Consider the following 12,119-nt stretch of genomic DNA (forward strand, 5'->3'; position numbering starts at 1 on the left):
GTAAGAAATGTAAAAAGTGTGAGTGAAGTGGGCAGTTTAGAGAAGGGGAGATTGATGGAGACAAACAGTTAGGGGAGGTGGAATGAGGGCACGAGATGAAGAAGTCCAGCCAGGAGAGGAGGAGAGGATGCCAGAAGTCGGGATAAAGGAAGGGGAAAAAATGTGATAAAGAGTCACGTTCTCACACATAAGGAGGGGTTGATCATGAGAAAATAACGACTCCAATCAAGAGGCTTTCAGAAGCTTATCTTTATTTGCTCAAGATGGTTTGATAGTTGAAAGAAAGAAGATACAGAGAGAGAGAGAATACAGAAAGATTCTTTTCTGAAGGTCCTGTTTTGTACAACATCAGCCGCTGGGTCGGTTGTGCAACTCTGACAGATTACAGTAGATCAAAGGAAAGCAACACAAGTATATTTTCTACCTCTTCTCTTTTATATATTTATAACATATAAGTCATGTCTTAAAAACAGCTAAATCAAACGTCTGTATTGACCCAACGGTACAAACTCTAAAGGTGGTGCAAAAGCTTTCATCTAGCAATTTCACATCAAAACAAAATCAGGTTAAAAAAGCATCAGGTAAGACGTTTGTGTGTGTCCTGAGACGGTGTAAGCATTTACAGTATGGGTGTGTGTTTCATGTCAGTGTGTTTCAGCAGGGAATGAAATTACAACCTGCCACCTGCCAAGTACAGGATAAATATTGGCTGTGTCAGGTAAAAATTTCAGGCTCTTATATCAATAAACATTATCTTTAAAAAGTTATTCTGAAGAGTAGTCAGGGAGTAAGGTCACGTGATATATTCCATGTTTCTATGGTCAGGTACCATTTACTCAGTGTTAATAATTTCGGATTTAGTTTCCTAAGTGGAAGACAAAAAAAAACAAAAAACAAAACAAAACAAATATGGCCACAGTGTCAGGTGAGGAAAAGACTTGTTTCAGATCGTGTGTTTCAGACTATGTAGACTGATAACACAACTGTGCCTTTGGAGTACCACGGCTCACAGATCACACTGAACTGCTGAGCGGATTTCTTCAGAAAAAAAGCAGCTTGTCGCTTACTTTGGCTGACACACGTTACATAAAATCATAACTCAACATATCACTACCTGTAACAATCCCCTAAATGATAACAGCAGTAAAAAGCACATTTAAGAAGCACTGAAAATGAATGAAACAGCCAAGAATAGATTTTTCTTCATACCTCTGAATCTACGCTTAAGGGAACAGAGGTCTGTGTAGTGCATGTCGGAATTGACCTAGAAATGGCACCACGCACACCCACAAGTAGTGACATAAAAAGGCAAACCACAGCCGGTGAGCAAAGAAATGTGTACCCACTTCCTCCTGCTGTACGTAAACATGACTTTACTTCCGTCTTATCTCCTGAATTCACCCATAACCTTCATTTTTTAATGAAAGTGCAAACGCCGTTCTTTGTCAGTCTAGAAGCATGCATCATACACGGCTGACACACTGCATACATGACTCACGTACAGTTGAATGATCTCTGTCCTCGCTCCGATTTTTACACTTTTTACACTGCATGATGTTTTTGACATAAAGCTACGTGACAGCACAGGTCAAGTCAAAGTGCACAAGATCAAAGAAAAGAAAGAAACGCGCAAAAAGAAAAACAAAAAAAGAAAAATAAGAAAAGGCAGCAAATGAGCGGCCTGTCATTGTGGATGTAAAACCCATGTCCTGTACCCCCGCATCCTCACCTCTTCCCACCCACGGACCAAAACTCTGATGCTGATGCTGCCCACCCCTGCTGGTGGGGCCCAGAGGGGCCGACTCGTCACACGGTGAGGGAGATGAAGCTGTTGTATCTCTGGATGTTCCTCTTGAGGATCTCTGAGCACGGCCCTAGCACACGCTCGAAGCGGGGTCGGTCCAGCTTCACACACTTGAGCGGGCCGCGAGCGACTACGGTGGCTGCCCTGGGGCGGTTCAACAGCAGGGCGATTTCACCTGGAGGAGGAGGAAGAGAGGACAATCAGCTGGGAGGTCATTAAGTGTTCCAAATCTGCTTAGATTGAGTATCTTTGAAAAATGTATATTATTTATGTATGACTGACAATTAATTTTGTGTAAGCGCTTGAAACTTAAACTGCAGCAGTAATGTATCTTTTGTAGAATTGAACCTTCTGCTTCTTGTTTCCCTTTCTTCCATCCAGTGAATCTGTTTTCGGTACACAGAAACTAACAACTAACAGACTCAAAACAGCAAGAAGATGTTGAGAAAAAGCACCGTATGCCAAAAGAAACTCTACTTACTGGAGAAAAAAGGCAAAAATCACTGAAGCTGAGGCAGTTCATTTGATGATAGTTTACTTTTATTCCAACTGTTTTCAAGGTTGCTGCAGGTTTTAACAAGGTGCAGTGCAGCCGTCGCCACATCTCCTACCTTTGAATACTGATTTGGACGTCAATTACCATGGCAACGGTAGAAGCTCTGAAGATGCATTTAGGTTAAAAGTGATACTGGTGATTGAATTAATAACACCTGTCAAAATCATATTTAACTTTTTAAAACATTTTAGATTATTGGATTTGATACTTTTTAACAAATCCGGAAACAATTGTTTTTTCTCAAATTTTGAAAAATAAATGAAAATGTCACATAATTAGAATTTTTGTTTGATGATGAGTCAAACAACAATAATTTAATTGCTAGTAATTTGGTCAGCAATCTACAATCATTTACATTGTTTATAAGGCATAATGCCAACAAATGGCTGGTTCTTAAATATTTTTCTTATATGATTGAAAACAGAATATCTTTGACTGTTCATAAGACAAAACACGAGATGAAATGACGACATTTCTCACTATTTTCTAACACTGTCATATTGACTTTTTGAAGGTGCACTAACCCTTTTTGGTATGTTTTATTGTTACCTATTTATTTGGTTGGTGAGGACATTACGTGATTATTACATAAATTTACAGCATAATAAAAGACTTTTAAATATAATTTACAGCAGAATCTAGAATTTTTTTCTAGCAAAAAACAATTGCAAAACAGTTTAAATTCACTGAATAGAAATGAAAACTATTGCAATATTAAACAAAAATATCGAGGCTTCACCATAATTTAACCAGCTTTTGACCTCGCCACAGTTGCTATTTTTGTGTTTCCCCTTGCACGATTTATATTTCAAATGCCAAATATGAAACTAGTTATTTTTCTGACCAGTACATTTTTGTGAGTGGGACCAAATTGGAAATGGAAACGGTGTCATTGACCAAGAATCACTCACCAAAGTAGTCAGAGGGTCCGAGGCGTCCAACCTCCACATACTCCTCATTGTCAGACCTGCGCTGCAGAACAGAGGCTATTCCCTGGAGACAGAAAAGAAAAGGAGGAAAGAAAGAAAAGACAGACAAGAGAAAGAACAGGATGAGAGGGAGAGAAATTAAAGGGGGGGGGGGTTTGGAGAAGAAGGGAAAGGGAGAGAAAAGGAGGAGTTATTTAGCAAGGGGATGAAAACCGTCAGGAGGATTAAGCTGAGAAGAAATTCCTTTGCTTCATAAGAACACAGGTGCACAGGATTTAAGCCCACTTTTCTGTGGGACGGACACCTGCTCTGTGAGACGATCAGAAACACAAAACGACACGTACTCAGTTATTCCGACGGGGTATGTGATTCAAATTCTGATTTGTTCTGCTTTATTATCTCCAGAGTGTAATAAATACAAACATCTAAGCCCGTTAGAGACTGAACTGATTTTTCAGTGTCTCCATCACATAATCCCCTCTATCAGCATAAAATGGAAACAACTGTATTGTCCAAGACTCCAGCTCCAGTAAAGTGTCCCTAAATGATCCCCAAAACACTAACACACTTTCATGTGCACACGCCAACACTTTGCATGTTGCTAACCCACATCATCTAATGTGCATTTGCAAACACACACACACAGCCAGAGAACGATAAGAGGGAACACAGACACAGATGGATGTCTGAAAGCTCGCACGCAAAAGCACATACACACATACAGTGAGAAAATCAACAGCTGATGTCTGCTGGACGGAGTGACTGGACTCTCCGACCGAACACACTGCACAAATTACTAGCACCCGCTGCTTGTTGTTGTGTGTGAGTCATCGAAAGAGTATAACGGAGGAAATCTGATTTCCGTTCGCTCTGCCCAACAGATGATAACACTGCATGTTGTACTTTGCAGCTGTTGACAAAGTTTGTGTGTGAATGAGGACATTTTAGAATATTTATCTTCACATTTGAGCCACTTCAGTTCTCTAAAGCTTGACTGTTTGGCATGTGATGGAGCATATATTTTAGTAAATGCATTATTAATGCCTGGACATTTGCATGTATTCAGCTGTAAGTGAAAGCTGGTAAAAAATCAGGTGGGGAACTTCCCAGCTTGTCTTGGACTGAGTCTGTAAAATAGTCCTGACTGTTCCAGCGCTCTCTCGATGTCTCTAATCCGTCTTTGCTCCTCCTGCTGACCAGGCTAATAATGCTAAATATGAATCTAATGAGCTTTAATGAGAACCCCAAAACTGCCAGCTCTTTACTGTAGGCACACAGAGGCGAGACTATATTTCAGTAAAAAGGATTCATGTGTGACTTGTTGAGTTGAGTTTGTGCTTGAAATGAACTGTGGAGAAGTGGGGGACACCGCTCAAATAACTGAGCATACGTATGTTTGTGAGGGATGAATTCCAAGTAATTCTTGCCCAGTTGAAAAGAGGGCATTGTTACTGTGGCTGACCATGGTTGAATTTGATGCGTTCCCTTAAAGTCACTCTTGCCAAAAGACAACAGAAGTGTCACGATTCGATTTGTCTTTCGATTTTAAATGCACAATATATAACTTTTGCCGCAAGGGGGCTTTCTATCAAAACAAGATGTTTTATGGAGTGTTGTGTGGAGGGCCAGCAGAGTGGGGGGCAAGAGCTGCTGCTCAGCTGCTTAGAGCCAGTGGAGAGTCTGGGTTTAGAGCCAGACTCTCCACTGGCTCTAAGCAATATGGAATAATTGAATAAACACCTGTAGCTACTTTGGATTCTGCTCTTAACCAGCGGGAGGAGAGCTCAGAGATTACATTTTAATTTTTGGGATTAAAAAGTTGATTTATCTTCACTCCTGTTTATCAACCTGACTGCAGCAGCAATCTGCAGAGCTCTGTTTTTGGGGTGTTTATGTTGTGTAATGTTGACTGCCACCTGGAGCTGGTGGGGAAATGCAGGGGGGAAACAGAGAAAAGGTGAGGGAGAACCGGAGTCTCTGGTGAGTAGGCTACTGAATTCACAGAGAGTTGTCTTGAATTTAACCACACAGGCACACACGCCCTCAGTGTGTGCCGTTGCTCACTAACGTTAGTTTAATAATGTTTTAAAGTTTCGACGACAGTAGCGACAGGCAAACACATGTTATGTGATTATTAGGAGATGAGCACGATGAGACAAAAAGCATGTGGTGCTAATTCTCTAGCCCACATATCAGATGTTTTTGTCTCTCCTGTGAAGCCGGAGCTTGAGTGACAAATAAGTCACATGCTTCATGTTAGTCATGATTTCTTCACTTAGGCCAAATCTCAATACACCCCTTGTTAACGTTAACACCTAAGGATGGGGTGTCCTGACTCTTGTTCGAAGTTTTAGGGATACACAGCCCTTTAAACTGAGGTTTTTCAGAAGCCCCCTTCAATGTGTTTCAATGTTTTATGGTCATTTTCTTTATAACAGGCATGAGACAGTAATGATACACCAACTTTTCCACTTCAAGAAAGTCCACAAATTGAAAATGCCCATGAAGCAGCAGATGATGGTAACACAATTACAAAGACAATACACTAATGTGACCAAGGAAAGAAGGAAATGCCATAAAATTTTACCTCTTCGTCTGCCCCGTCTCCCATGTTAAATCCCGAGTGTAAACATTGCAGCGACCACTTTTACTGAACTTCATTACACCGCACCAAACAAGCAGTCTGAGTGCAAACAAACGTGGTATAAAACAGAGAGAGATGTGAATGGGGAGAGGATGAGGGGCATCGACGCTCCTGTGTTTACAACCAGTTGATTCCTCTCCTTTCCGTTCATGTCCAAACAAAGAAAGTGAGACAGTGCAGCACCGTCGAGTACAGTAGTTCATTCGTGAACAGGCCGCACACAGTGTGGTCCAGATAACCATCACATACTGTACCACCCCAGGGGCTGCGCTCTGCTCCACAGATATTTCTTTTATAAACATTGGAGATCCTCCTCATCAGGCTGCCCGACACAGGCAACGACAAAAGAAAGGGAAAACAAAGAGAAAGTATGAATGAATGAACTGTAAACAAGTCTGGAGTAAACAAGTGGGAGAGGGGAAAAAGTGTGGTGTGAAAAAGAAAACGTGTGCCTCAGATAACACTCCATACAGTCCTTAATCAAACTGCTCCCACTCCTACCTAAACACACATACCACACACAGGGCGTAGCGAGTCGGCTCGTGGTGACATGTCAAAATGTAGCGTCCTGCATGTAGGAAGTGACACCCGTTGGATCAACAACAGGCACAAAGAGAGAGAGTGAGGAGGGGGGCACAAGCAGAGATGGAGGCAGAAAGGTGATATCCTGAGTAGCCTGTTCACAAGGCCACCCAGCACCAGCAGAGTCTGCACCTTCTCACTCAAACACCAGCACAAACACACACAGATTACACTCTTGAGAACATGCGACGGCCTGAGGGCTGCTTCTCAGAGAGGAAGAGGGACTCAGAAAATGGTTTCATTCAATTAAGACGTGTTAATCTTTACCTTTTGTCCTTGTGACTGTACACTTGTACTCTTCATTCATTAACTGCATTGATCTTCAGTCTATAAAAGCAGTCTTAAACTCTATTAGCTGAATTGCATTTCAACATATACAGGTAGGTAATATACTGCAGACAACCCACAGAGGATTTCTCATCTGTGTGACCCACAGGGACCCTTTAGATCCCCTTAGTGTGATTACTTTAGTGTGGGGTCAAAGGACAAATATGAGATAACACATTGAATTGTTGTTTAGATTGATGATGGAGAGATGAGAGTGAGTGAAATAGCAGAGCAACCCTTACCTGATCTGACTGACTTGACTACAAAACCAAATAAGGCTCATGACTTGCAGCTAAATAAGATCAATAAGATTTTTTTATTTCATTCAATTCATTCAGTTTTTCAGAATCTGTTAAATTAATTATCTTTTCTTTTACTTACATAAGAAACTGATAACATTGATTTAATCAGGTGAACAAGACAAGAATTCATCTCTCTGTCTGTATTTAATGTATATTTAATCTGACATCTCTCACTTCAGACTTGTGCCATGTTGAGTTTCGCGGAAATGCAGCATTGTCATCACAGTAACTAAAGAAGTCAAAGTGTGACAGGGGATTTACTTGGGACTTCCAAAAAAACAATACTTCATCCTGCCTCTGCTAAAAAGTTAAAAGTAAAGAAAAATAAAACAAAAGCATCTTACTACAGCAAGAAGCAGCGGAACCGACATGCTTGTTTCTTTTCAACATCATGATTCAAAACTTTCACTGACATCTGCCTCTCCTCGTCCATCTTTTCATACGCCCCATTTTAGGTGGCAGCGGTGAGACCACAGATAACAGGGTGCTGAGGTTGAGTGTATGAGCATGTGGGAGAAAGAGTGCGCATGCTGAGTGAGTGGGGGCAAAAAACCCTGAAGATGAGAGGAAATTGAAAAAGGAGAGGAAGGAGGAGATGCGAAGGAAGGTGTGGCTGAGTCTTCACGGCCCCGCAGTTCTGTAAAAACTTGTTTGTACAGTGTGAGAAAAAAAAATGTAAACATGTCACTTTCGACCCGGGCCCTATTCCTCCCGGCAGGCAAAGAAAGTGATGCCTCTTTACCTCCCTTTTGTTAATCCGCCCATCAGCAGCATGTAATCAGTGATTTTGGGGTTTGTCTTCGGCTGATGCGCCAAACCGCAAAAACAACAAAAGAGTGAGAAGAGACGGGAGGTGGGGGAGTGAAGAGGAAAGAAATGGGAGCAGTTTAACTCAACAACAACAAAGGTGTGCACAAGAAGAAAAAAAATGATGGTGACGGATTGAAAATCGTGGCGAGACTGATTTCGCTTGTGGTCCTTTCCGAATCAGCCTCTCTCTCCCTATGTGTCCCTCCCTGCCCTCTTTGACTCATCCTTCTCTCTCTCTCTCTCTCTCTCTCTCCCGGGAGGCTGGGTCTCCTGACCCCATGTGAAAGTCGGCAACACACATTCCACCACAGTCCACCCTGCTCTGGGAAAGTCAGGCCCTGCTGCACGAGAGACGGAGAGAGAGAGGGAGAGGAAGGGAGGGACTGAGAGAGAGGAGGAGAAAGGGATTAAAGAAAGAGACAAATGCTACTGTTGGGTGATGAAGCAGCAGGGAGGTAAAAGGGGAAAAAAGTAAGTAAAAAAAAAAAGAAAAAAGATGCCACATGGACCTCCATCCTCCATCCATGTCTCTCTTCCTCCCTCTCTTCTTGCTCTGTCCCTCCATCCTATAATCCCCCGGATTCCTCTGCATATTTTCGCCTTTCTCCTCTCTCGGGTGCGCAAGTCTCAGATTGATGAGTCATGCATTGCTACAGTAACTGCTATGTTTGTGTCTTAAAGTCAGCTTGGGTTCATGTTCTGCATAGTCAAACTGGCTTTTAAAGGATTTCTGCAGCTTCGGGAGGCTCCAATTGGAGGCTTCAAATTTGACCAACACTGGCGGGATAATGTAAGGCAAACATGGGATATACACAGTACAGTCTATAAATATTTGGACAGAAATGCACATTTTGTCGTTTGGCTTATTTTAACATATTTGATATGAACCAACGGGCTCTTAACTTTCAGCTTTAAGTCAGGACAATGTTATTTTTTTGAAAGAAGAAATAAAAAAATCTTCCTCTAATAGAAAAGCTGAATTTATAAGCTAGATAATACACTCTTGCACCACAGAACACACAGCCTTGCATGGTCTGCAATTCACTTTAAAATACTTTAGTAGTTTCTCAGGGGTAAATTCATGGTGGCTGTAGTTTGCATAAAGTCCGTAGATGTATTATTCACTTTACTGAGTCAGTCTGCTGGGTTTGTGACACTGAGAGCACGATGAATCACAGGGACAGCCAAGTAAACAGAACAGGAACAGGGAAACTCAACAGAGGACACAACGAGACTAAACTAACAACTGGACTTAAATAAAAACTGAACTAACAAGGGGATGAGGTGCAGGTTGAGAGAGGCAGAGACACACAGGTGAGGAGAATGAGCGGAGGAACCAAGAGAGCAGGGAAGCAGCTGATAAGCTTGAAAGAACACAGAGATCAGGGCAGGGCTAATGAGGGAGATGCAGTGCAGGTGTGGAGGGAAAGCAGGCTGGGGAGGAGCACAGGAACACAGGAGGGAAACAGAACTGTGGTAACAGAACAAAAGACACCACAAAAAACCCAGAAAACACATAAAACACAAATATAGTAAGACAACAATGAGAGGACCATGACACGATGTATGACTCTCCTCTACTTGTATTATGCATTTTCCCGTAAAAGTCACTTGTGGCCACATTGGAGGCTACTCTGCAAAACATATTGTGTCGCTTGATTTGAATTTGAGTTGTCTGGAGTATAAACAGTCACATCAGATAAACAATATGAAAGGTTTAGTCATTTGTATATGAAGGTAACATTAATAAATGCTAAAACTATAGTTAATCAAACTTTGGTTAATAGTGATTTCACTGTTAACTACAAATGAAATGCTTTATAAACTGTTTATTTAAGGTTTATAAACTTCTGTTACAACTTTGCAATAAACTATTGCTTAATAAATAGTTTATAAAGCATTTCATTATTTGTTAACAGTGATATAATTATAAACTTAAAACACTAAAACAAAAATAAAATAAAATGCTGTCCAAATACATAGAAACTTGAATGTATATCTCTGAAGAGAGATATAAGTCGAAAAGTGGGAGAATGGATGAAAGAAGGATGGAGAGGAACAGTGCTGCTGGAGGGGCACAGGTGGAAAGAGAGAAGGAGAACAAGCCAAAAGAGGGATAAGTAGCGATTCATCACTCCGCACTTTTGATAAAATCCTCCTCTAACCACTCCCTGCACTGTAACCAATGCACTGCTCACTAGGACATCGAATTAGATAGACAGAGCTACTGACAGAGAGACCAACTTTTAACTAAGCCTGAGAATGAGAAGGGAAAGTCGGAGGCAAGGACAAAACCACCGCAGATTGAGCCTCCACCCCCTCTCAACAGAGCTCTCTTGACTTGACCCTGGTGAAAGCTGTGTAAGTATGGAGTTAATCAAAAGTGTGTTAGGATGACAGGCAGGGGGCCCTTCATGAAGCTGCACCAGGGGCCCCAGCTCCACAAAGCCTGCAGTGTGAGGGAGGGGGAAGGAAACTCCACCGGGTAGTCTGTCTGCCGGTGGCAATAAACTGGGATCAGTTCCGACCCGAGCAAAGAGCCCACCAACGTCTCTGCATGATGACATGCACATCAGCAATCTGGGTGCCCACCTGATGACACATACATGGTCTGGATCCCAAATGTCAGCGCGTACAGCTTACAGGAAATGTGACAGTAAAAGAAAGTTTCCACACATCCTGTCTTACTTGTGACATGGCACAAAGATTCTCACACACACACACACACACACACACACACACACACACACACACACACACACACACACACACACACACATATACACACAGGCCCTCACACAGATCTCACCTCTGTTATAATGAAGAAGTCATCACCAGGTTCTCCTTGCACCACTATCTTCTCTCCATCCTCAAACTGAACAGGCTCCAGAGCGTCGGCCACCGTCAAACGTTCCCACTTATCCAGAGACTCTGTGATTGGACAATGCATACGGATCAGTGAGAGCAATGTGTCATTTAGTGACATTTTAGTTAGTCCTGTACCACCAGACTACCAGAGCAGCTTCTTTCCTCTGGCTGCTAGACCCCTACATTCATCCTCAGCACTTAATATGTCTTATCCCACCCAGAGAGGTATTAAAATAACTATAAAAACTATACAGAAATAGCCAGTCTTCTCGCTGGCAATCTCGTTTGCTTCTGTAGACAATATAGAGGCATCAGTATTCATTTGACCAGTTAAATGCTCCTTATAGTATTTATAATATAAATACAAATGTGCAGCAACTAGTCGACTAATGGCTTGATCTAACGACTACGAGTCTCCTGGGAAACTCTTTAGTTTTGGGCAGCTCTGGTGTTATTTACACTGATGAATGTAACAGTAGATGCACAATCATGCACGTGTTTGTGTGTGTTTCATGGTCTGACAGGATGCCTCTTGCTCAAGTCCAGTAAGCTGGTGGAACGATAATTCCTCCCTCTTGCTAATCCTGTCATTCATCAGGGACCATTACCTCTCAGATCCCCCCGGCCTCCTTCCTCCTCTCATGGAACCTCGTGGAGCCAAAACACCTTGACACTAACCCCTAAATCTGTAAGACCTCAGTTGTCCTGATTCTGGGTTTTGGTGACAGAGAGCTGTCCTCTTTGAGATTTATTCAGGTCTAACCATAGAATAATAAAAAGTTTTATCCCAAGTATCCTTGAGAGAGATGCTCCCTCAGGATAAATTTGACACTGTTATCCAAAGCAGTTTTATCCAAAGCAGTTTTAGTGAATTTTATTTCATTTCAGTCTGGTTTGATTGAAGTGTGTTTTACGATGATAAAATTACTGTTTCTGCAAATGGAGTCTGGTGGCTTTGGCGAGAGACATAGTGGTTGTTACTGGTTTGACAAAAAGGATTGTATTGTTTCAAAACAAAAAGCTCTATCTCTGTAGGGATCCATTCCATATTGTTGTCGGACACTTACAATAACTATTTGAGCCTGTCAATGGTAAAAACAGGCACTTTAAGTGGACGTATTGCCCGCAGGACTAACATTACAGCCCAGCGGCGGTCTCACTCAATACTGGTTTTAATTTCAAAAACTGTTGCCCCAATTAGTCACTTGGAAACAAAAAAACATGGGAAAAAGGGTCCAGGTTAAAAAATAGTGAAGTTACCCTCTAATTATTGTATATTTTGCCTTAGTTTTATACT

The 12,119-nt window shown here is 41.8% G+C and overlaps 1 protein-coding gene across 1 annotated transcript in view; it reads right to left on the reverse strand.

Annotated features, from left to right (window-relative positions):
* Positions 1-240: 240 nt before the first annotated feature.
* The window catches only part of prkar1b (protein kinase, cAMP-dependent, regulatory, type I, beta), a 67,401-nt gene continuing 55,522 nt past the window's right edge, over positions 241-12,119 (reverse strand). Inside the window, exons 8-10 of the mRNA XM_073494732.1 lie at positions 10,764-10,885; positions 3,272-3,353; positions 241-1,979 (exon numbers count right to left, since the gene is read on the reverse strand). Coding sequence (XP_073350833.1) covers positions 1,807-1,979; positions 3,272-3,353; positions 10,764-10,885 — 377 coding nt within the window. The 3' untranslated portion in view covers positions 241-1,806. The remainder of the gene's footprint in view (positions 1,980-3,271; positions 3,354-10,763; positions 10,886-12,119) is intronic.

The sequence above is a fragment of the Pagrus major genome, chromosome 23 (assembly GCF_040436345.1).
Source record: "Pagrus major chromosome 23, Pma_NU_1.0".
In the NCBI taxonomy this organism is placed as follows: domain Eukaryota; kingdom Metazoa; phylum Chordata; class Actinopteri; order Spariformes; family Sparidae; genus Pagrus; species Pagrus major.